At 39.6% G+C, this 26557-nt stretch overlaps 1 protein-coding gene across 2 annotated transcripts in view; it reads right to left on the bottom strand.

The window, feature by feature from the left end:
* The window catches only part of uxs1 (UDP-glucuronate decarboxylase 1), a 44888-nt gene extending 20747 nt beyond the window's left edge, over positions 1-24141 (bottom strand). Inside the window, exons 1-5 of one of the 2 annotated variants that reach the window (XM_034186740.1) lie at positions 23511-24141; positions 18381-18408; positions 17670-17718; positions 11300-11371; positions 8126-8169 (exon numbers count right to left, since the gene is read on the bottom strand). In XM_034186740.1, coding sequence (XP_034042631.1) covers positions 8126-8169; positions 11300-11371; positions 17670-17718; positions 18381-18408; positions 23511-23670 — 353 coding nt within the window. In that variant the 5' untranslated portion in view covers positions 23671-24141. The remainder of the gene's footprint in view (positions 1-8125; positions 8170-11299; positions 11372-17669; positions 17719-18380; positions 18409-23510) is intronic. The other variant, XM_034186741.1, reaches the window with a different exon arrangement.
* Positions 24142-26557: the final 2416 nt, after the last annotated feature.

Genomic DNA, 26557 nt, shown 5'->3' on the forward strand with positions numbered 1-26557 from the left:
TGGTTGATACTTGACAGAGATAATCCGTCTTGTCAGAAGTAATCCGTCATAGCAAACAGTCACATTCATTTTCTAGACCCACTTATTCTAATTAAGGGTGATAGAGGCCTGGAGCACATCACAGCAGTCACTGGGCAAGAGGTGGGATACAGACTAGAGAGGCAGGAATGACACATGGAGATGGACAGACACACAGCAAATGATAAAAAAAACAAAACAACACTCAACAAAAATATAAACGCAACACTTTTGGTTTTGCTCCCATTTTGTATGAGATGAACTCAAAGATCTAAAACTTTTTCCACATACACAATATCACCATTTCCCTCAAATATTGTTCACAAACCAGTCTAAATCTGTGATAGTGAGCACTTCTCCTTTGCTGAGATAATCCATCCCACCTCACAGGTGTGCCATATCAAGATGCTGATTAGACACCATGATTAGTGCACAGGTGTGCCTTAGACTGCCCACAATAAAAGGCCACTCTGAAAGGTGCAGTTTTATCACACAGCACAATGCCACAGATGTCGCAAGATTTGAGGGAGCGTGCAATTTGCATGCTGACAGCAGGAATGTCAACCAGAGCTGTTGCTCGTGTATTGAATGTTCATTTCTCTACCATAAGCCGTCTCCAAAGGCGTTTCAGAGAATTTGGCAGTACATCCAACCAGCCTCACAACCGCAGACCACGTGTAACCACACCAGCCCAGGACCACCACATCCAGCATGTTCACCTCCAAGATCGTCTGAGACCAGCCACTCGGACAGCTGCTGAAACAATCAGTTTGCATAACCAAAGAATTTCTGCACAAACTGTCAGAAACCGTCTCAGGGAAGCTCATCTGCATGCTCGTCGTACTCATCGGGGTCTCGACCTGACTCCAGTTCGTCGTCGTATCCGACTTCAGTGGGCAAATGCTCACATTCGCTGGCGTTTGGCATGTTGGAGAGGTGTTCTCTTCATGGATGAATCCCGGTTCACACTGTTCAGGGCAGATGGCAGACAGCGTGTGTGGCGTCGTGTGGGTGAGCGGTTTTCTTTCTGATGTCAATGTTGTGGATCGAGTGGCCCATGGTGGCGGTGGGGTTATGGTATGGGCAGGCGTCTGTTATGGACGAAGAACACAGGTGCATTTTATTGATGGCATTTTGAATGCACAGAGATACCGTGATGAGATCCTGAGGCCCACTGTTGTGCCATACATCCAAGAACATCACCTCATGTTGCAGCAGGATAATGCACGGCCCCATGTTGCAAGGATCTGTACACAATTCTTGGAAGCTGAAAATGTCCCAGTTCTTGCATGGCCGGCATACTCACCGGACATGTCACCCATTGAGCATGTTTGGGATGCTCTGGACCGGCGTATACGACAGCGTGTACCAGTTCCTGCCAATATCCAGCAACTTCGCACACCCACTGAAGAGGAGTGGACCAACATTCCACAGGCCCAATTGACAACCTGATCAACTCTATGCGAAGGAGATGTGTTGCACTGCATGAGGCAAATGGTGGTCACACCAGATACTGACTGGTATCCCCCCCAATAAAACAAAATTGCACCTTTCAGAGTGGCCTTTTATTGTGGACAGTCTAAGGCACACCTGTGCACTAATCATTGTGTCTATTCAGCATCTTGATATGGCACACCTGTGAGGTGGGATGGATTATCTCAGCAAAGGAGAAGTGCTCACTATCACAGATTTAGACTGGTTTGTGAACAATATTTGAGGGAAATGGTGATACTGTGTATGTGGAAAAAGTTTTAGATCTTTGAGTTCATCTCATACAAAATGGGAGCAAAACCAAAAGTGTTGCGTTTATATTTTTGTTGTATATATATACGTATATACATATATATATATACATATACATATATATATATACATATACATATATATACATATATATATATATATATATATATATATACACTCTGTAGTTTTCTCTGGGCCCCTCCCCAATCAGACCGGGAGTGACATGTTTAGCCGCATGTTCTCCTTGAATTGCTGGCTGTCTAAGTGGTGTCCAAAAAATGAGGTGGGCTTCATAGATAATTGGCAAAGCTTCTGGGGAAAACCTGGTCTTGTTAGGAGAGACGGCATCCATCCCACTTTGGATGGAGCAGCTCTCATTTCTAGAAATCTGGCCAATTTTCTTAAATCCTCCAAACCGTGACTATCCAGGGTTGGGACCAGGAAGCAGAGTTGTAGTCTTACACACCTCTCTGCAGCTTCTCTCCCCCTGCCATCCCCTCATTACCCCATCCCCGTAGAGACGGTGCCTGCTCCCAGACTACCAATAACCAGCAAAAATCTAATTTAAGCATAAAAATTCAAAAAGAAAAAATAATATAGCACCTTCAACTGCACCACAGACTAAAACAGTTAAATGTGGTCTATTAAACATTAGGTCTCTCTCTTCTAAGTCCCTGTTGGTAAATGATATAATAATTGATCAACATATTGATTTATTCTGCCTTACAGAAACCTGGTTACAGCAGGATGAATATGTTAGTTTAAATGAGTCAACACCCCCGAGTCACACTAACTGTCAGAATGCTCGTAGCACGGGCCGGGGCAGAGGATTAGCAGCAATCTTCCATTCCAGCTTATTAATTAATCAAAAACCCAGACAGAGCTTTAATTCATTTGAAAGCTTGACTCTTAGTCTTGTCCATCCAAATTGGAAGTCCCAAAAACCAGTTTTATTTGTTATTATCTATCGTCCACCTGGTCGTTACTGTGAGTTTCTCTGTGAATTTTCAGACCTTTTGTCTGACTTAGTGCTTAGCTCAGATAAGATAATTATAGTGGGCGATTTTAACATCCACACAGATGCTGAGAATGACAGCCTCAACACTGCATTTAATCTATTATTAGACTCTATTGGCTTTGCTCAAAAAGTAAATGAGTCCACCCACCACTTTAATCATATCTTAGATCTTGTTCTGACTTATGGTATGGAAATAGAAGACTTAACAGTATTCCCTGAAAACTCCCTTCTGTCTGATCATTTCTTAATAACATTTACATTTACTCTGATGGACTACTCAGCAGTGGGGAATAAGTTTCATTACACTAGAAGTCTTTCAGAAAGCGCTGTAACTAGGTTTAAGGATATGATTCCTTCTTTATGTTCTCTAATGTCATATACCAACACAGAGCAGAGTAGCTACCTAAACTCTGTAAGTGAGATAGAGTATCTCGTCAATAGTTTTACATCCTCATTGAAGACAACTTTGGATGCTGTAGCTCCTCTGAAAAAGAGAGCTTTAAATCAGAAGTGCCTGACTCCGTGGTATAACTCACAAACTCGTAGCTTAAAGCAGATAACCCGTAAGTTGGAGAGGAAATGGCGTCTCACTAATTTAGAAGATCTTCACTTAGCCTGGAAAAAGAGTCTGTTGCTCTATAAAAAAGCCCTCCGTAAAGCTAGGACATCTTTCTACTCATCACTAATTGAAGAAAATAAGAACAACCCCAGGTTTCTTTTCAGCACTGTAGCCAGGCTGGCAAAGAGTCAAAGCTCTATTGAGCTGAGTATTCCATTAACTTTAACTAGTAATGACTTCATGACTTTCTTTGCTAACAAAATTTTAACTATTAGAGAAAAAATTACTCATAACCATCCCAAAGACGTATCGTTATCTTTGGCTGCTTTCAGTGATGACGGTATTTGGTTAGACTCTTTCTCTACGATTGTTCTGAGTTATTTTCATTAGTTACTTCATCCAAACCATCAACATGTTTATTAGACCCCATTCCTACCAGGCTGCTCAAGGAAGCCCTACCATTATTTAATGCTTCGATCTTAAATATGATCAATCTATCTTTGTTAGTTGGCTATGTACCACAGGCTTTTAAGGTGGCAGTAATTAAACCATTACTTAAAAAGCCATCACTTGACCCAGCTATCTTAGCTAATTATAGGCCAATCTCCAACCTTCCTTTTCTCTCAAAAATTCTTGAAAGGGTAGTTGTAAAACAGCTAACTGATCATCTGCAGAGGAATGGTCTATTTGAAGAGTTTCAGTCAGGTTTTAGAATTCATCATAGTACAGAAACAGCATTAGTGAAGGTTACAAATGATCTTCTTATGGCCTCGGACAGTGGACTCATCTCTGTGCTTGTTCTGTTAGACCTCAGTGTTGCTTTTGATACTGTTGACCATAAAATTTTATTACAGAGATTAGAGCATGCCATAGGTATTAAAGGCACTGCGCTGCGGTGGTTTGAATCATATTTGTCTAATAGATTACAATTTGTTCATGTAAATGGGGAATCTTCTTCACAGACTAAAGTTAATTATGGAGTTCCACAAGGTTCTGTGCTAGGACCAATTTTATTCACTTTATACATGCTTCCCTTAGGCAGTATTATTAGACGGCATTGCTTAAATTTTCATTGTTACGCAGATGATACCCAGCTTTATCTATCCATGAAGCCAGAGGACACACACCAATTAGCTAAACTGCAGGATTGTCTTACAGACATAAAGACATGGTTGACCTCTAATTTCCTTCTTTTAAACTCAGATAAAACTGAAGTTATTGTACTTGGCCCCACAAATCTTAGAAACATGGTGTCTAACCAGATCCTTACTCTGGATGGCATTACCCTGATGTGTCATTCAAAGCGCATATTAAACAAATATGTAGGACTGCTTTTTTGCATTCACGCAATATCTCTAAAATCAGAAAGGTCTTGTCTCAGAGTGATGCTGAAAAACTAATTCATGCATTTATTTCCTCTAGGCTGGACTATTGTAATTCATTATTATCAGGTTGTCCTAAAAGTTCCCTAAAAAGCCTTCAGTTAATTCAAAATGCTGCAGCTAGAGTACTGACGGGGACTAGAAGGAGAGAGCATATCTCACCCATATTGGCCTCTCTTCATTGGCTTCCTGTTAATTCTAGAATAGAACTTAAAATTCTTCTTCTTACTTATAAGGTTTTGAATAATCAGGTCCCATCTTATCTTAGGGACATCGTAGTACCATATCACCCCAATAGAGCGCTTCGCTCTCAGACTGCAGGCTTACTTGTAGTTCCTAGGGTTTGTAAGAGTAGAATGGGAGGCAGAGCCTTCAGCTTTCAGGCTCCTCTCCTGTGGAACCAGCTCCCAATTCAGATCAGGGAGACAAACACCCTCTCTACTTTTAAGATTAGGCTTAAAACTTTCCTTTTTGCTAAAGCTTATAGTTAGGGCTGGATCAGGTGACCCTGAACCATCCCTTAGTTATGCTGCTATAGACGTAGACTGCTGGGGGGTTCCCATGATGCATTGTTTCTTTCTCTTTTTGCTCTGTATGCACCACTCTGCATTTAATCATTAGTGATCGATCTCTGCTCCCCTCCACAGCATGTCTTTTTCCTGGTTCTCCTCCCTCAGCCCCAACCAGTCCCAGCAGAAGACTGCCCCTCCCTGAGCCTGGTTCTGCTGGAGGTTTCTTCCTGTTAAAAGGGAGTTTTTCCTTCCCACTGTAGCCAAGTGCTTGCTCACACGGGGTCGTTTTGACCGTTGGGGTTTTACATAATTATTGTATGGCCTTGCCTTACAATATAAAGCGCCTTGGGGCAACTGTTTGTTGTGATTTGGCGCTATATAAAAAAATTGATTGATTGATTGATACACACACACACACACACACAGTAAGAAAAATAAGTATTTGAACACCCTGCGATTCTCCCGCTTAGTAATCATGGAGGGGTCTGAAATTTTCATCTTAGGTGCATGTCCACTGTGAGAGACATAATCAAAAAAAAAATCCAGAAATCACAATGTATGATTTTTTTTTAAATAATTTATTTGTATGTTACTGCTGCAAATAAGTATTTGAACACTTGTGAAAATCAATGTTAATATTTGGTACAGTAGCCTTTGTTTGCAATTACAGAGGTCAAATGTTTCCTGTAGTTTTTCACCAGGTTTGCACACACTGTAGCAGGGATTTTGGTCCACTCCTCCATACAGATCTTCTCTAGATCTTTCAGGTTTGGAGTTTCAGCTCCCTCCAAAGATTTTCTATTGAGTTCAGGTCTGGATACTGGCCAGGCCACTCCAGGACCTTGAAATGCTGCTTACGGAGCCCCTCCTTAGTTGCCCTGGCTGTGTGTTTGGGGTCATTGTCATGCTGGAAGACCCAGCCATGACCCATCTTCAATGCTCTTACTGAGGGAAGGAGGTTGTTTGCCAAAATCTTGCAATACATGACCCCATCCATCCTCCCTTCAATACGGTGCAGTCGTCCTGTCCCCTTTGCAGAAGAGCACCCCCAGAGTATGATGTTTCCACCCCCATGCTTCACGGTTGGGATGGTTTTCTTGGGGTTGTTCTCATCCTGTAAACATGGTAAGTGGAGTTGATTCCAAAAAGCTCTATTCTGGTCTCATCTGACCACATGACCTTCTCCCATGCCTCCTCTGGATCATCCAGATGGTCACTGGTGAACTTCAAACAGCCTGGACATTTGCTGGCTTGAGCAGGGGGACCTTGCTGCCCTGCAGGATTTTAAACCATGACAGCATCATGTGTTACTAATGTAAACTTTGTGACTGTGGTCCCAGCTCTCTTCAGGTCATTGACCAGGTCCTCCTGTGTAGTTCTGAGCTTTTTCAGAATCATCCTTACCCCACAAAGTGAGATCTTGCATGGAATCCCAGACTGAGGGAGATTGACAGTCATCTTGTGTTTCTTCCACTTTCTAATAAATAATCATAACAGTTGTTGTCTTCTACCAAGCTGCTTGCCTGTTGTCCTGTAGTCCATCCCAGCCTTGTACAGGTCTACAGTTTTGTCCCTGGTGTCCTTAGACAGCTCTTTGGTCTTGCTATGGTGGACAGGTTGGAGTTTGATTGATTAAGTGTGTGAACAGGTGTCTTTTATACAGGTAACAAGTTCAAACAAGTGCAATTAATACAGGTAAAGAGTGCAGAATAAGAAGGCTTCTTAAAGAAACATTAACAGGTCTGTGTGAACCAGAATTCTTGTTGGCTGGTAGGGGATCAAATACTTATTTGCAGTAGTAACATACAAATACATTATTTTAAAAAAATCATACATTGTGATTTCCAGATTTTTTTTTTTAGATTATGTCTCTCACAGTGGACATGCACCTAAGAGGAAAATTTCAGACCCCTCCATGATTACTAAGTGGGAGAACTTGCAAAATCGCAGGGTGTTCAAATACTTATTTTCCTCACTGTATATATATATATATATATATATATATATATATATATATATATATATATAAAGCAGAACAGTAAAGAAAAATGATTAATCATGTCTCACGTTTTTATTAAAATTCAAAGTAAACAGAATGGATTTGCAGGCTCTCTGGTAGCTCATTTCCAATGAAAGAAGCTCTGGTTCAGTTCAGCCTTCATAAAATCTCAGCTGCACTAGCAAACTAGATGGTATTTTTCCATCAATTTTTAACTGTTCTCAACACACATTACCACGGGTGAAAATGTTGCACATAATTACACATCTAATGATTTTTACATGAATGCAAAAACCTATTATTAACACATGCGGAGAGAAGAGGATGCTGGCTCACTCTCCAAACACCTGTGTCAGTCTGCTGACTGTCATCCCAGCACTCTATTAAGAAGAAAAAATCTTTCCACACTGCTGTTACAGGCACCATGCTTGTTTTTGAAAGCTTTTTTATTACGTGCTGTTTTACATAGCGTGACCATGCAAACACTTCACCACTTAGCTCACTTTCAAACATTTCAAACATTTTGGTAGGAATGGCTGATGAGTGGTCTTCGAGTTTAGTTTGGAATTTGTTCTTGAGGTGTGCTGTTGTGATTCATTTAACGCTGAGCAACTATCTCATCTCCAGTGTTGGCAGCGTCTTGACACTCCAGTCGTTGAAAAATTCATTCACTTCAAAACTACATAAACCAACTAACGCGGTGCAAAGGTAACACTCCACCTGACACGAAATGTTAAACTCATTTTAAAGTCAAGATTTATTACACCACAGTGAATGTTTGCATCCAGGCTCTTATTAAGTATGTGGAGCATGTCTATTTCTTGATTGTGAAGAAAACACACTTCACCCAGTTTTCAGTCTGTACAAGGAAATTATGTCATGAGGGACACATACCTTTGTTCTAGGTCACGGATCTTTTCTCTGAGAGGAGCCACGGCCTTGAAGTGAGAAAAGATGGTTAAGTGCTTCGCAGATGTTAAAATATAATATGTTAAAACTCATCATGCAACAATTTATCACAAATTTGTGTGATAGAGACAGAATTGACTCAGACTGGTTATAAGTATCAAGGTAATCTGACTCATTAAAGCTCTAAAGGTTAACCTGATAACCAGCTGAAATCATTTCTCTGAGCACTTGCAAAGTGTGATAAAAAAGCATTTTGATTCCATAGTGAAGAAACAAATGACTATTTTTGCTGTCTATTACACTATATTAAAGCAAATAATGATGAAGAGCTCAAAAAAAAAACCCATCTGAGCTTAAAGTGAAATGAATGTGTAGTGATAAAAAACAAACAAACACAAAATTCATCCTGCTGCATTTTTCAGCAGGCACTAAGCTGGCCTTCCTATTTTTAAGCTTTTTCTCTATTAAACCTTCTTTACTGCAGTGGTGAAGTCTTTTTGTGATTATTACTAATGCTGAAACACACCACCCTCTGCAGGATGTTCTTGATCTGACCAGCTCTCGCCCACTCAAACACACTTTGTGATCCAGGCTTTGAGGCATTCATCCACACCACTGAGTTCCTTTTAAGACTGTACCAAACATTTGGCCAAGCCTGAAACATTTTTTTTTTTGTGTGTGTGTGTCATACCACCTTTGTCGCAGTTTATAGAACTCAAGGTTCAGACCGGATCACGGCTTTAAGTCATGGGTCGGATTCACTTTTCAAACGAAAAATAAAAATAAAAAACAACTGCAACCACAACAATAACAAAAAAGTGCATGACTGTGTGTGTGTGTTTGTGTATGTGTGCTTTCCATTTTTAAAGGAACCTAAGGAACAATGAAAATGTGTCTGATGTTTCAATAACATTTTCAAATGCTGCAATATGAAGAGTAGCAGTGAATAAAAATACCCTTTGTCAACATCATAAAAAGTAATTAAAGAAAGAAAAACAAAACAGATTTGATTTTATAACACCATATTCATTGTTTATAAAATGATCACAACTACATTGTCTGGTGAATGGTAAATGGATAGCATTTATATAGTGCTTCTCCATCTGCATTAGACGCTCAAAGTGCTTTACACACATCAATGCCTCACATTCACCCCGATGTCAGGCTGCTGCCATGCCAAGACGCCCACTACACACCGGGAGCAACTAGGGGATTAAGGATCTTGCCCAAGGGCCCTTAGCGATTTTCCGGTCAGGGTGGGATTTGAACCGAGGATCCTCAAGCCCAACGCTTTAACCACTAGACCAGGGGTGGGCAACTTGTTCCAGAAAGGGCTAAGAGGGTGCAGGTTTTCTTTGCAGCCACTGCCTCCACCAGGTGATTTTATTGATTAACAGATTCCATCTGCTCAAAGTGATATTAATCAGTGAAATCACCTGGTGGAATCAGTGGCTGCAAAGAAAACCTGCACCTTCTTGGCTCTTTCTGGAACAAGTTGCCCACCACTGCACAAGACCATCACCTGCCCTGGTGAGAGAGTAATAATAGTAACGATAACAACAACTTTATTTCTTATTTCTATAAGTGGCACGGTGGATTAGTGGTTAGCACTGGTGCCTCACAGCAAGCTTGTGGGATGGTTTCCCATCCTTTCTGTGTGGAGTTTGCATGTTCTTCCCGTGTCTGCGTGGGTTTCCTCCCGGCACTCCGGTTTCCTCTCACAATCAAAACATACTTATTTAGGTTCTGCTCCTTTCTCTGCCCCTGACCTAGACAGTGTCTCTTCATCTGGAGTTGGTCCCCGGGCACTGGACTGTGGCTGCCCACTGCCCCTAATGGTTGGATTGTGTTTAACTGTAATTAGGATGGGTTAAAGATGACAAATTTTGCTGTATGTATGTGTATATATACAATGACATTAAAGGCTCTTCTTCTTTTTGTTCTTCTTTAGAACTTTCAGGATAAATACAACTATGCAAAGGCGTTCCCCCTCGGAGCCCAGTGGGCTCCCAGCCATTGATCAGAGGACATCATAGCACACACTGATCTGAATAACACACAGAGATCAGCGTGCACGTTTTGTCCTCATCTTCCTTATATTTCTTCAAAAATTATTGTCATGGTTGAACTCCAAAATGTGTCAAGCTTCCCACGCTGTCTCTTACAGAGTGCCAAGACAATAAATCTGTACTTCATACTATTATTACAATTTGTAATTAATTATCGTATGTGGATAATATGCGTGGTGAACTGTGAGGTGGCGGACTTTATGGATCACAGATCAATAATAATCCATGACACCACTGTTTCAAACTGATACTGTTTGGCAAAAAGAACCACTTAGTTAAAAGAGCAAATGTGAAATTTTAACTGTACTTTGCCAGAAGGCACAGCAGAGAGTCTAGACTTAATTTGTTTTTTTGTTTTTATGTAAAAAGCCTTTCTTTATTTTACTTTACCATGTAACTGGTGAAACAAAAACCGACAAAAAAAACAAACAAACAAACAAAAGTTACACTGTTGGCAAGTTAAGCCCATTTCCTAAACTTGTCCCTCCAGACTAACCTTTTCAATTCCTTCTAAACAAGGTCACACATCAATGTCTATGCCCCCCCCACCCCCCCCAAAAATACACATAGGCACAGCTGTTTATGGTCACTCTGAGGATAAGTCCATTCCTTTGTTTTCTACTATTGCGGTTGGTGACTATGTCCACAATGTGACTTTTGGTCATGGTCCCTTCACATCTAGTCAAAAATGTTTTTGGTATAATTGGACCAAGTGTCTTGGCTAAATTAACAGTAGTCTGCAGGCTGGGTCTCTTCCTGCTGATGAAGGCACAGTTCTCTCTAATTTTAGACCAATATTACATTGGCCATTCTTCTTCATCAGCCCCAGACCTTCTTATATGACAATACTGCTACTGGGATTTTTCAGTCTGGGTTTTAATAACAAACTGATCTAAAAGCAGTAAAATCATGGAGTCCTCTGAATCAGCTCAGAGTGCTACATTTGATCCTGTGGACCATGAAATTCTTATCTGTCTTCTGGAGCAATGCAGGATATTAAAGGAATTGTTCTACAATGGGTTAAGGCTTACTTAACCGGCAGAAGTTTCATTGTTAGTTTAGGTAACCTCACCTAATCAACTACAATTACCTGTGGGGTCCCCCAGAGTTCCATTCTCGGTCCAGGCCTGGTTTCTCTGTATATGCTTCCTTTAGGCTCCATCTTTAAAAAAATATGCATTTATTTCACTGTTATGAAAAATGAGGTGGGCTTCATAGATAATTGGCAAAGCTTCTGGGGAAAACCTGGTCTTGTTAGGAGAGACGGCATCCATCCCACTTTGGATGGAGCAGCTCTCATTTCTAGAAATCTGGCCAATTTTCTTAAATCCTCCAAACTGTGACTATCCAGGGTTGGGACCAGGAAGCAGAGTTGTAGTCTTACACACCTCTCTGCAGCTTCTCTCCCCCTGCCATCCCCTCATTACCCCATCCCCGTAGAGACGGTGCCTGCTCCCAGACTACCAATAACCAGCAAAAATCTATTTAAGCATAAAAATTCAAAAGAAAAAATAATATAGCACCTTCAACTGCACCACAGACTAAAACAGTTAAATGTGGTCTATTAAACATTAGGTCTCTCTCTTCTAAGTCCCTGTTGGTAAATGATATAATAATTGATCAACATATTGATTTATTCTGCCTAACAGAAACCTGGTTACAGCAGGATGAATATGTTAGTTTAAATGAGTCAACACCCTCGAGTCACACTAACTGTCAGAATGCTCGTAGCACGGGCCGGGGCGGAGGATTAGCAGCAATCTTCCATTCCAGCTTATTAATTAATCAAAAACCCAGACAGAGCTTTAATTCATTTGAAAGCTTGTCTCTTAGTCTTGTCCATCCAAATTGGAAGTCCTAAAAACCAGTTTTATTTGTTATTATCTATCGTCCACCTGGTCGTTACTGTAAGTTTCTCTGTGAATTTTCAGACCTTTTGTCTGACTTAGTGCTTAGCTCAGATAAGATAATTATAGTGGGCGATTTTAACATCCACACAGATGCTGAGAATGACAGCCTCAACACTGCATTTAATCTATTATTAGACTCTATTGGCTTTGCTCAAAAAGTAAATGAGTCCACCCACCACTTTAATCATATCTTAGATCTTGTTCTGACTTATGGTATGGAAATAGAAAACTTAACAGTATTCCCTGAAAACTCCCTTCTGTCTGATCATTTCTTAACATTTACATTTACTCTGATGGACTACCCAGCAGTGGGGAATAAGTTTCATTACACTAGAAGTCTTTCAGAAAGCGCTGTAACTAGGTTTAAAGATATGATTCCTTCTTTATGTTCTCTAATGCCATATACCAACACAGTGCAGAGTAGCTACCTAAACTCTGTAAGGGAGATAGAGTATCTCGTCAATAGTTTTACATCCTCATTGAAGACAACTTTGGATGCTGTAGCTCCTCTGAAAAAGAGAGCTTTAAATCAGAAGTGTCTGACTCCGTGGTATAACTCACAAACTCGTAGCTTAAAGCAGATAACCCGTAAGTTGGAGAGGAAATGGCGTCTCACTAATTTAGAAGATCTTCACTTAGCCTGGAAAAAGAGTCTGTTGCTCTATAAAAAAGCCCTCCGTAAAGCTAGGACATCTTTCTACTCATCACTAATTGAAGAAAATAAGAACAACCCCAGGTTTCTTTTCAGCACTGTAGCCAGGCTGACAAAGAGTCAGAGCTCTATTGAGCTGAGTATTCCATTAACTTTAACTAGTAATGACTTCATGACTTTCTTTGCTAACAAAATTTTAACTATTAGAGAAAAAATTACTCATAACCATCCCAAAGACGTATCGTTATCTTTGGCTGCTTTCAGTGATGCCGGTATTTTGTTAGACTCTTTCTCTCCGATTGTTCTGTCTGAGTTATTTTCATTAGTTACTTCATCCAAACCATCAACATGTTTATTAGACCCCATTCCTACCAGGCTGCTCAAGGAAGCCCTACCATTATTTAATGCTTCGATCTTAAATATGATCAATCTATCTTTGTTAGTTGGCTATGTACCACAGGCTTTTAAGGTGGCAGTAATTAAACCATTACTTAAAAAGCCATCACTTGACCCAGCTATCTTAGCTAATTATAGGCCAATCTCCAACCTTCCTTTTCTCTCAAAAATTCTTGAAAGGGTAGTTGTAAAACAGCTAACTGATCATCTGCAGAGGAATGGTCTATTTGAAGAGTTTCAGTCAGGTTTTAGAATTCATCATAGTACAGAAACAGCATTAGTGAAGGTTACAAATGATCTTCTTATGGCCTCGGACAGTGGACTCATCTCTGTGCTTGTTCTGTTAGACCTCAGTGCTGCTTTTGATACTGTTGACCATAAAATTTTATTACAGAGATTAGAGCATGCCATAGGTATTAAAGGCACTGCGCTGCGGTGGTTTGAATCATATTTGTCTAATAGATTACAATTTGTTCATGTAAATGGGGAATCTTCTTCACAGACTAAAGTTAATTATGGAGTTCCACAAGGTTCTGTGCTAGGACCAATTTTATTCACTTTATACATGCTTCCCTTAGGCAGTATTATTAGACGGTATTGCTTAAATTTTCATTGTTACACAGATGATACCCAGCTTTATCTATCCATGAAGCCAGAGGACACACACCAATTAGCTAAACTGCAGGATTGTCTTACAGACATAAAGACATGGATGACCTCTAATTTCCTGCTTTTAAACTCAGATAAAACTGAAGTTATTGTACTTGGCCCCACAAATCTTAGAAACATGGTGTCTAACCAGATCCTTACTCTGGATGGCATTACCCTGACCTCTAGTAATACTGTGAGAAATCTTGGAGTCATTTTTGATCAGGATATGTCATTCAAAGCGCATATTAAACAAATATGTAGGACTGCTTTTTTGCATTTACGCAATATCTCTAAAATCAGAAAGGTCTTGTCTCAGAGTGATGCTGAAAAACTAATTCATGCATTTATTTCCTCTAGGCTGGACTATTGTAATTCATTATTATCAGGTTGTCCTAAAAGTTCCCTAAAAAGCCTTCAGTTAATTCAAAATGCTGCAGCTAGAGTACTGACGGGGACTAGAAGGAGAGAGCATATCTCACCCATATTGGCCTCTCTTCATTGGCTTCCTGTTAATTCTAGAATAGAATTTAAAATTCTTCTTCTTACTTATAAGGTTTTGAATAATCAGGTCCCATCTTATCTTAGGGACCTCGTAGTACCATATCACCCCAATAGAGCGCTTCGCTCTCAGACTGCAGGCTTACTTGTAGTTCCTAGGGTTTGTAAGAGTAGAATGGGAGGCAGAGCCTTCAGCTTTCAGGCTCCTCTCCTGTGGAACCAGCTCCCAATTCAGATCAGGGAGACAGACACCCTCTCTACTTTTAAGATTAGGCTTAAAACTTTCCTTTTTGCTAAAGCTTATAGTTAGGGCTGGATCAGGTGACCCTGAACCATCCCTTAGTTATGCTGCTATAGACGTAGACTGCTGAGGGGTTCCCATGATGCACTGTTTCTTTCTCTTTTTGCTCTGTATGCACCACTCTGCATTTAATCATTAGTGATCGATCTCTGCTCCCCTCCACAGCATGTCTTTTTCCTGGTTCTCTCCCTCAGCCCCAACCAGTCCCAGCAGAAGACTGCCCCTCCCTGAGCCTGGTTCTGCTGGAGGTTTCTTCCTGTTAAAAGGGAGTTTTTCCTTCCCACTGTAGCCAAGTGCTTGCTCACAGGGGGTCGTTTTGACCGTTGGGGTTTTACATAATTATTGTATGGCCTTGCCTTATAATATAAAGCGCCTTGGGGCAACTGTTTGTTGTGATTTGGCGCTATATAAAAAAATTGATTGATTGATTGATTGATTATGCAGATGACTGGCAGATTTATCTGCTGCTGCAACTTAAAACTACAGCTCCTCCTCCTACAGTACTTATTGGACTGCCTGATGATGGCACTAAATTTCGTCAATTTAAATGAACAGTTAAAACAGCATTGTGTGACCTCCCCTGACTTTCATGCTACTTTCAGTGGTGACCTCAGCCCTTTGGGGCCTTTGCGATTTTTGGCACCACTTTCACATTTGATAAATAAATGCAGTCATTAGAGCCAGCTTCTTTCAGCCATGGGTCCATGCCAAGGCCAAACACTTTCTCTCCTTCAAGTACTTTGAGAAGGCAACTCACAACTTTATCTCATCTTGACTGCTGTAATAGTCTCTAAAAAGGTGTTAGCCAGTTTCTGCTCTCTCACCTACAAGCTCAGGATGATGCAGCTCTGCCACTAAATGGCACGTGCAAGCAAAATGACATTCTACCAATAGTGGCTTTGCTGCACCAACTCCCAGGTAAATTTAGAAGTGATTTTAACATTTTAGGCTTAGTGGTTAGCAGTGATGCCTGCATGTTTCCTCCGTGTCTGCCTGGGTTTTCTCTGGGTGCTCTCGTTTCCTTCCACAAATAAAAAAAATGATTATTTAGGGTCTGCTCCTTTCTCTACCCCTGACCAAGGCAGCGTCTCTACATCTGGAGTTGGCCCCTGGGTGCTGGACTGTGGCTGCCCATTGCTCCTAGTTGTTGGATTGTGTCTACCTGAAATTAGGTTGGGTTAAATGCAGAGGACAAATTTCGTTGTATGCATGTATGTATGTACAATGACAATAAAGGCCATATTATTATTAAACTGTTGTATCTGGTGTGGATGGGAAGAGAAATGGTGCTGGTCCTTCCAAAGGCGGAATATATCAAGAGGGCATCTGATGCGAGCAAGCATCTAACGGGGTGATGATTGTGAAGCTGGAAATGGTTGCTTCACTTACTATCCTACTGTTTATCAAGTGAGCCTGCGCTTATCAAAATTACAGTATGCTACCCATCAGTTTGTATTTATTAGAGTCGAATTTATTTTTGAATCCACCCTGACACGTTTAAAAATAAATAAATAAATAAAAATGCTATAAAAGTGATATTTTTGATGTGTTTTATTGAACAGTATGTATACTTGTAATACAGAGCAGGTAGATTTATGGGAGAGGAGTTGGACAACCAACATATACACCAGGGCCCGGTTTCATAAAGCAGTCTAATCTTGTTTAGTCAAATAATTCACGTAGTTGACTAATTATTTGACATTAGCCGTTCCACAAAGCGCTTAGTCAGCTAATGTTTTGCATTATCCGACTAACGTTTTTAGCCTGGTACAGACAAGGCTAATCTTATTTTAGTCGACAACACTTCAGTGTCTTACCTCAAAAAAATAGCAGCAATCATGTACCACCACTTGATGGAACACTTAAGTGCACCCCTACGTCGCTTGTATTCCTCCAAAAGGAGAGCTTCCTCCACTTCTGGCCATAGTTGCAGCAGAAGACTGTTATGATGCATTTCTATCAGTTCTCACATTACCCACCGGGTGTCGCTGTTACACCTAGCAGCGTTGTAAGCACAAACACGCTTGACGGAAGTGTAGAAGAAGAAACTGAAAAGTGAAACTGCTAGGCTAAGAACTAAGAACATCGTTCTGAAGTTCGTATGGGTCCGTAAAAGTTCATAAAGCCAGTTAACAAAACAAAGGCTGAATAGTTCATGACAACGACCAACCCAGAAGTAAACAAAACTCTCGCACATTGGAGCCATCTCTTGGCAACAGTATGCGCGAGCCTGTTATGCCCGTGAAAACCATCGACTAACGTAAACCGGCCAATCTGCAAGTTTAGGTATCGATGTGAAATTGTGATTAGACGGATAATGTTGGACGACTAACCGTAGTTGACTAAGTAAGTTTAGTATACTGAAAGATTAGACTGTTTTGTGAAACTGGGCCCTGGTGTGTGGTTCAGGCTGTCTGTAACACTTCATCTGAATTGTCCAAGTCCATCCAGCTGTAAAGGGTATCAGACTTGATTGGGAAAATAACCTGTAACGAACTGGCATCCTATCTAGGGGGAGTAGCAGATGCTACGGTTCCATCTGGAGCTACGTAACAGACCGATGGGCCTCAGGGCCTATATAAAACTTACTTCTTCTGTACTTGTGCTGACTTTAGATTACTTTTTGCTTTGTCATAACTACTTTGGGCCTGTATTTTTAATATTGTCTCTCTGAAGTATTTTTGATTGATCAGAAGAGAAAACACTTTGCTTGTCATCTTGGACCTAACAACTTTGAATCATTTGACATTTACGGGATATTACAAAGTGGAATACTGTCTTCTGTTGTATACTGTACCACAGGACATTTGCTATTTAAGGAGAAAGACTAACTAGTTTAATTAAGCTGCTTGGTTTAATATGTTTCTCTATATGTACAATGTGACTAAAGTTGTATTTTTAGGACTAAAATCTTTTTGGTGAGGATAAAGCTTGCAGTGTTTGTGAAATAATGTATGCCTGACAAATTCTGATAAGGAATAATACAAGTCCTTAAACTTGTCAAGGACAAGTTATTAGAACCACCAAAATACAGTATTGCTGAGTGACTCACCTCATCAATTCTCTGCTCAATCTTCATTTCCCCTTGTTCTTGTATTGATCTATGATGAAATGAAAAGACATGCAGGGTGAGATGAAATCCAGATTGCTACTATATACTAATAACTCACATGGTGAGAGGTTGGAGAGCTGGAGATGGAGATTTGTCCCCACTTCACTACAGCTCCATGTACAAATTAAAAATAAATAAAAATAGGCACCCACACATATTTGAGTAAGAACAGAAAAAACCCCTCTCAAATCAAACATGGAATACTGTGTAGGGACAGAAATTGAAATGATTATATTGTTATCAATGCCACGATCAATTCTGCATACTGGTCCAATTCTTTTTCCTTTTTTTTTTTTTTTTTTTACATGGAACAAATGAAGGCCTCCAGAGATTTCCAACATCAATGCAGCTCTTTTCCGAGTCACTAACGAGTTTGAGATCATGACATTACATCTGACATCATGATAAATGATCATGCAACATGGAACTGTCAGGAAAAACATGCCAGCACTGATAAAAAGATTAGTAACATCTGCCACATACAAGTCTGATGGATTGAAAAAAAAAAAACAGAACAGATTAATTATTTACTTAATTTATGACTTAATTATCTGCACAGATAATTTCACATAAAATCATCTAAATGGTTATTTTAAAGACATTACAGTGCTTAAACATGTAGTAATCAGTAAGAGAAATGAATGACTGTACCTCATGTTTGTGTACGTTCCCCAGACAGCTGGAAGAAAGTAGAGTTAGTCAGTAAACTGGATGAATAATCAAGCATGCACAATATGCTCATACTGTCAAGAACATTGACCCAGATCACCAAACAAAACCAAAGAGCCAAAGTCTGAACAAACATGGCTTCATTCCCATGCCCTTTTCTCTGAGGCTCCTCAATGTTTGATAACTCGATTGTAAATTATTTGGCATGGTTTCATACTCCTTCACCTGAGGTCTAAAAGAATGGTGCATTTTTTCCCCCACTTCCAAAAGCTGTTCTGCCCAAACCTGATTAGCTGAAGTGTGGCAGGGGAAGAATAAGCTGCTGGGCTTGTTTGTGATTAAGTCTGCTTTGCTTTCAAAGTAAATGGGAGGAAGCAGAAACAGGTGCAAGAGGAGACAAAGAACTGCAGTCCATAAAATGATTTTTTTGTGTGTGTCATTTACTGTAAATTGCTATGAATGTGTTGTTGGAGTCTTTTCCACAAGTATCTGGTTGTACTGGCTGAATTTATTCAATCAGCCACATTTAGCCTTCAGAGACAGCAATCATTTGTCATGCAAAAGTAAGATTAATGTGATTTAAATTTTAGTCTTTGTGAAAGGGAATGTTTTTGACAAATCCCTTGAGCCAATCAGATCTGAGATCAAATCCAAGTCGTCTTTGTTTCCTTCACGCGCCAAGGCTGCGCAGTCAGTGCCTGGCTCGAAAAACCACAGCCGCCTCCCACTTATATTTCACCTTTAACACACTAGTGTCAACACGGTGTAACTTCCAAGTGCAGTGGCTTCAAGCTAATAACATGGGATCCAAATGTGGCCTGGGAAACAATTTCATCCTATGCTTGCCCTACAAATTGCAAGGAATAAACAACACACAATGACAATTAACTCTGTCACATCACAAGTCTGAATCAACTCAAACAATCAAACAACATGGAACCATCATTTTTAAGAACAACATGAAACATGCTTTTTGCCACAAACGTTGTAAAGGAGGTCATAATGCCCAAGATTATAGTCACTAACTGTGAAAGCATAAATACATCTGACCTGTCGCATTTGTGCAAATGAGCATGCAGTTATTTTTATGCCTGGTGTCATTTTCACCTTAATGGTTTGTGAGTCCAGCCCCTATCAAGGAGAGTGGTTTGAAAAAGGGGACCAGAGAATGTGTGCCAATTACAGGGGCATCACACTACTCAGCCTCCCTGGTAAAGTCTACTTCAGGGTGCTGGAAAGGAGGGTTCAGCTGAGTGTTTGGATAATGAGTGGTTTGTGAGTCAGCGATCGGCTACATATATAATCAGCAAAGCATAAGACGTCATTTCTCAGCTACTGTATAATTACAAAAAGTTTAATCATGCTTCAGGTAAAGTAAGACATTAATGTAAAACAATGAATATGTTGGGAAAGTGTAGGAACACGGACCCACAACAGGGGGCGCAAATGAACGGACAATGGAGAAAGTCAAATCACAAAGTTTTACTGTTGTGAACTCACACAACAAACACAACAGATTTACAAATACAGCAGTAACCGAATTCCAAAGGTGTCGTGTGGGCAGGCTCGACGATAGGAGACGTCTGTCCGAGTCGAACCGGAACCACCCGATTTCCTCTGCCACCGAACCCCGGGGATACTGGAGCCGCCAAGTCCCGAACCCCAGGTGGCCACTGCCTCCGCTCGTCGGATCCGGTACTGCTGGCAAGGAACAGATACAGTCAGGTGTGGGTGCGGCTGCACCCAGCAACACACAGGGTGGAAACACCACCTCCACCTCTTGTCAGGAAAATACAGGTGAGTGCAGGAATGTGAGTACTTATCCAAAATACAGTCTCCTGCTGTCTTTTCTCTTTCTGTGTAAAGGCAAAAAGTATTTAATGGTCAAAAGATGATCCGTTTGGCTGGATACGTTACCTCCTTGGTAGAACGATATCTCGGCAATGAGGTGGAGATGCCGTCCTGCTGATATACCTCCCTGTTGATTGATATCAGCTGTCTCGTCTCAGGTGATGGGTGACAGCTGTCACCCTGGCTGCTCCTGTGAGGCGGCAGCGCCCTCTGGTGCCTGGAGCCCGCACTCCAGACAGGGCACCCTCTGGTGGTGGTGGGCCAGCAGTACCTCCTCTTCAGCGGCCCACACAACAGAATATTTGATACCATACTATATATACACACACATGCTTTTCGTGACATTAAGAGCATTGGTTCATAATGGAGGGATCTGATAATGCCTTTCCATCTACAGTTTTGGTATTGCTATGCTCTAGCCCAGTGGTTCTCAAACAGGTCCTCAAGTACCACCTAACCTACACATTTTCCATCTCGCTTTGCTCTACAGGTGAGACTGCAAGTTTCCTGAAAATTGGAGAAGTTGCCAATTTACCATATTTGGCCTCTTGGTGAAGTGGTCCAATAAAAACGGTGCAAAAAGGTTCAATACCAAAACCAGCCACAAAACTCTCTTTACCACTGAAACTAGAGATGCTGAGTGACAATATGAGCCATATTTCATCACTTTTGACTCAGGGCGCATGGAGAAATCACTTTGCGAAAAAATGGCAACTTTGCATTTTGGCGACAAGAAGCGCTCCCTATACTTGTGCACCCAAAGTCAGCTGCCAAAATTTTCATCAAATCAAAGTAAGTTGTCCTAATCTATCATTATATGCATGAAAGACCTTGGCTGACAAAGGGTGCAGGCCACACCGCCCCTGTGAAAATGTGCACAATTACAAAAAATAGCAATTTGCAGCACCACTTTGGGCTGCGCCCTCAGTCAGCTGCCAAAATGTTCATGTTTTTGGAGAGTCCATACGCAACAGACTAACACTAATGAAAATAAATTTGGCTCACTCAGGGTGAATGGAAATATGAGCATTCGAAAACCTAAATTTTTAGAGCCCGACCAATATGGATTTTTTTGAGGCCGATGCAGATAACGATATTTGATGAAAAAAAATGCCGATAATCGATAAATCGGCTGATTTGCCGATAAATCAGCTGATATATATATATATTTTAAATGAATAAAATGTTCTTTTTTGGACCATTAACAAAAAAGGTATGAGCTAAAAGCTGACGTTTTGTCCTCATATTGATTAACTTTATAACAGAGAAGAATTTTCAAGTTCAAAAAATGCAATCAAGAATTAAACCTTTGTGAAATTAGCAAATACATATCCTTAAAAAGAGTTGTGAAATACATCTGATCTTACTACATAAACTGAGTTAATCAAACTGAGTTGAACAAAACGGGAGAAATGTGGGGTGAATGTAATCGCAAAGTTATTACAAACAACATCCGTATAAACTTACTTGTATGCTTTTGTCAGCCGTTCAGTGCAGTGTGACGGCAAACTACGGGGGCCAGTGATGAACACATTTAAGCAGGAGTGTAAGCAGCTCTCAGAGCTCCAGCTACTGGACAAACGGTGCACGGACATTTTACATTGCCGACACAAACATTATTTCAGTAACTGTTTTGTTTAGGAGAAATTATCTGTGTTCTATCGGCAACATTTCGGCCGATAGTGAGTACTTTGAAAAGGGCTTATATCGGCCGATAATATCGGCCGGCTGATATATCGGTCGGGCTCTATAAATTTTGTGATTTTGCTATTTTGGCTCATTTTGACCCCAAATTTTCAGGACCCCTTGAAAAAAAGCAGACCCTATCAAGGATACAAAATGTGGTTTCTGTTCCTTTTTAATGTATATCTACCCATAAAATTTTGGGGACAAATCTGAAGGGGTCATGAATTACCCTCTAATAGAAACCTGCCTGAGTCTTATAAAAACTGACTCTTAAAACACACACTCGCCAGTCTGGAACCTAATACTAAAAAATTACCAAAGTGAAAGGTTGAAATGGTCAGTTTGCACATGGTGACCCAAAAGCATGTGAAAATAGCCTGAAGGTGTTCTTTACAGTTCCGTAAGAATAGCCAATGCATAAATTAAACTAAGTGGTTATTGATAAGGTACCTTATTCCTTTTTCATGTACAGCATCCAATAACAAACCGCCATGATTATCATGAGACAAAGAAGGGTATCATTGTGTAAAAGCTGTAGAGGAAGCAATTAACAAATTTCAAGCTCATCACTTAGGGTTAAAGTTAAAGTTGTGCCTGAACCATGACACTGAGTAGTTTAAATAACAATAGGTGCTGTACTAATGCATACATTACAATATCAATAGCAATAACGTAAATTTAAGGCAGTGGCTATCCGTATGTAGCCGTATTTGTAAAATGAAATTCCATTCATATGTAGCGCCTCTCTCACTGGTCAATATAGGTCATTCGATCATGAGGCTAAGTACTTGAACATGCTTTTGCTATTGATACTAGATTCCTAAACTACATTAAGCACAACCATTAATCCTAATCCTAACCTTAACCATAACAAGGCTATGTATGAACAGAATTTGGAATTATTAATATGGCTATGCGCAAATAGTCACTTCCTAACTTTAAACAGATAGTGGAGAGACCCCCGCTGCCTCAGAAGAGCAAAAAACATCATCAAGGACAGCTCTGTCTGGATTTGAACGGTTTGACCTGTTACCCTCTGGGAGGCGGTATAGATGCATTACAACAAAGACAAACAGACTGAAAAACAGTTTGGTTTTCCCCAAAAGCCATAACCATCTTGAACTCACAAGTACACTGATGCTTGAGTCTACCCCCCCCCCCTTCTCTACCCACCTAATGTGAAATACACTGCTGTGCAATATATGTATCTATCTCCAACTCTCTTCGTCCAATATCCATTACTCATTGCATATGATCAATACTATTGTACAACATCTAATTAATAACGTGCAATACATCACTGTATATAAACACATACTCAGACTTTTTGCAAATACATAGTTTTATTTTTTGCAATTTTATATACACCTCGGACTGTACACCTGATCCCCTTTCCTGTATAATTTGTTTTATGTTTGCATGTAGGCGTTACTGTTAAATTCTTTGTGCAGGTGTATATTGACAATAAAGGCATCTCATACCTGCAGTCATGTTAATTAATAAAACGATTACGAAAAAAACTGTACTACGACAGCTTCATTATGTGCATTTATTAAGCAGCTGAAGTTCACTTACATGCGATGTAGGCGATCAAAGCGAGGGCAAAGAGAAGCTTCATCATCCTTCTATTTAATCCCGATATCAACCAGATGATGCGCTTCATAATCTGCTCAAAACAACACTTCCACGAAACCGACCAGCTCCCTCGAGCTACAGCATTTTGAACCACAACCATTCATGTCCAAGAAGGACTCCAGTCGTCAAGATGTTTAGGTTGTTTTCCTTCGACTTCTAGCTAAACACCAGCAGCTAACTGTTGCTACGTCGACAGTTCTACGTGGCTACACCACGAAGCAAGCTACACTTTACAACTAACCGCAAACTTGTTTATCAGCGCCATTTCTCTTTCCACTTGTCATCACAGTGCCGCATTTTCACTTCTGACGCGAAGGTCCATTTATTTTTAAAGCTGCGGTGTGTCACTAGAACGAACAGTTAGCTCTTAGCTTAACATTTAGCTCTGACAAGCTAGGCTGCTGGGCTGACAGCGCATTTTCCTTCCGTTCGTAACCTCCGCTAAAACTTCAAACACAGACTCAGATTAAAAAGAAAAAACCTCAAACCAAAACTACTGTTCGTTATAACGACGCAGACATTAACACGTTAAAGGTTGCGATTTTAAGTGAACGAGTGTTCGTTGCTCGACTGAGCAGCCTGAGTCTGTTACGAGTCGAAAAGAGAATGATTTTAGATGACTCAGTTGTTGTGGTCACTCAATTTTTTTAAAACTGTCTACTTGATAGATTGTACAAGTCCAAGACATTGTCACATCTACATCCTGGATGCACCCAACGTGATGTTTATGCGCAAACAGAAACACTGACTGGTGTATTTAGGGTACAGGGGCATTGCCTGGGTGATAGACCTTGTATTGCTGTCATTACTGTCTCTAGGCAACAGGGTGGTCAAAAGCAGATACACAACCACATAGACATGACGTCACCAGTTCACCTGCATAAATTTCAAAATTACAGTTGCATCTCAAAAAAGATTCTACCAGGGCCTAGAGATAAAGGTGGAATTTACGATGGAGGTTTAGGGCCACATTGAATTTTTTTTTTTTTTTTTTTTGGATTTCAAGAATAAAGTTGTAATATTACGAGAAAAAGTCATAATATTACGAGAAAAAGTCGTGACTTTTTCTCGTAATATTACGACTTTTTTCTCGTAAAATTACGACTTTATTCTCATAATATTACGACTTTATTCTCGTAATATTACGACTTATATTCTCGAAGTCTTAAAATTCTGACTTTATTCTCGTAATATTATGACTTTATTCTCGTAATATTATGACTTTATTCTCAAAGTCTAAAAAAAAAAATTCAACGTGGCCCTATAACGCCATCGTAGGATTTGAACTTTTGATTTTTTATTTGTTTATTTATTTATTTATTTTTTGAGCAATACATCCAAAATAAAGTGGATTAAAGAATGTCTAAAAAAAAAAATCCATGTAGCACTTCATCCCAAATTGTATCTTTAGGAGCCTAAGTGCTCTTTCCTTTCTTTTGATGTGCAACTTTGACATCACCAAATTACTGACAAAGTTGTCTAAGTTTTACCAGCAAGCTCTCTTGGCCTGGAAATTATTCTGAAATCAGTTTTTCCCCTCATAAGACTATTATTTGGAATAAGTACACATTACTATTGGGAAGAAATCTATTTTTATTCAAAATTGGCTCGTTACAGGTATCATTTATGTGTGTGTGTGTGTGTGTGTGTGTGTGTGTGTGTGTGTGTGTGTGTGTGTGTGTGTGTGTGTGTGTGTGTGTGTGTGTGTGTGTGTGTGTGTGTGATCTCTTCCACAATGGTGATAGAATGCTTAGTTATAAATGTTTTCTTCTTATTAAATCTTTTCCTATATCAAGTAAAGAATTTAACAGGGTTACAAAGGCTATCCCTCAAGGTGCTTACTTATGAAAAGTCATCTTCAATATCAAGAATTGATAAAAGTATAATCTTGTTTAATGATTAATGGTATTGACATATTGGATTCTAAATGCAAGAATTAAATATTAGGAACACACTATATGAAAGCAGGAAAATAACTCCAAGAGGGAAGGCATTCTGAGACAATGCCTTTTTATATATTGTTTGGAAATAAGCTTGGTTGTTACCATACCAACAAGATAAAGGAGGTTCACACCACGGTTTTACACAAACAGATTTATCACAAATGCATATCTTTAAAAAATTTTAGATATTGAAAATAAATTTAACTTCTGCAATGATGAATCTGAAACTTTAATGCATTTATTCTATCACTGCATCCATTCTGTTACATTTTGGACTAAATTAGAAAAATACATGTGTACAATCAGACTCCCTATTGTTTTTGATTGTAAATCTGTTATTACATATTTTGTTCAAGAGAAGCATTGAATACATTGTCAATCTTTTAATATTGTTTGGTAAATTCCTCATTCATAAATGTAGAGTATTGAAAAGAACCCCAAATTTACACGGATGTCTGACTGAACAATATGTAAGCATTATTAAGCTTATAGACTCTCCCAAATATCGTAGAACTGTCAATCTCTATAAGCAACATTTTAAAGAAAGTTATTGTTAAAGAATCCCTTTACTTTTGTTATTGTACAATTTATTTATTTTTTCTCTATCTCTTTCTATTTTTTAATGCTAATACTGTGAATGTTATTGTGACATTGTCTTTTGTTCATTTGTTGTTAATGTATTTGTTGAAATAAAGCTTTGAAAAAAATTACAGTTGTGTCCCTTGCCCTTATGTGCAATTTACTTTTTTTCTGAAGGGATTTTTAAACTAAAGAAAAGCACCATTTAATTGTAGCACACTTGTGTTATGTAAGCTGCTTCTGTTGTCATACCAGAACAGAATGAGGACAAAAAATTTGATTTGGATCTGAGCAGTCACATATTTAACAACAGCTACTAAACCTGAAGCTATTTATTATTCTCTCAGAATGATAACAAGGTTCAATACAACCAGTTATGCTTTACTTATATTTAAACATATAATTATGTAGTGTATTTATCAGACCTTTAATTTCTTAAATGTCTTCATCTCGCAAAGCTATTTT

The sequence above is a fragment of the Thalassophryne amazonica genome, chromosome 14, assembly GCF_902500255.1.
Source record: "Thalassophryne amazonica chromosome 14, fThaAma1.1, whole genome shotgun sequence".
NCBI lineage: Eukaryota > Metazoa > Chordata > Actinopteri > Batrachoidiformes > Batrachoididae > Thalassophryne > Thalassophryne amazonica.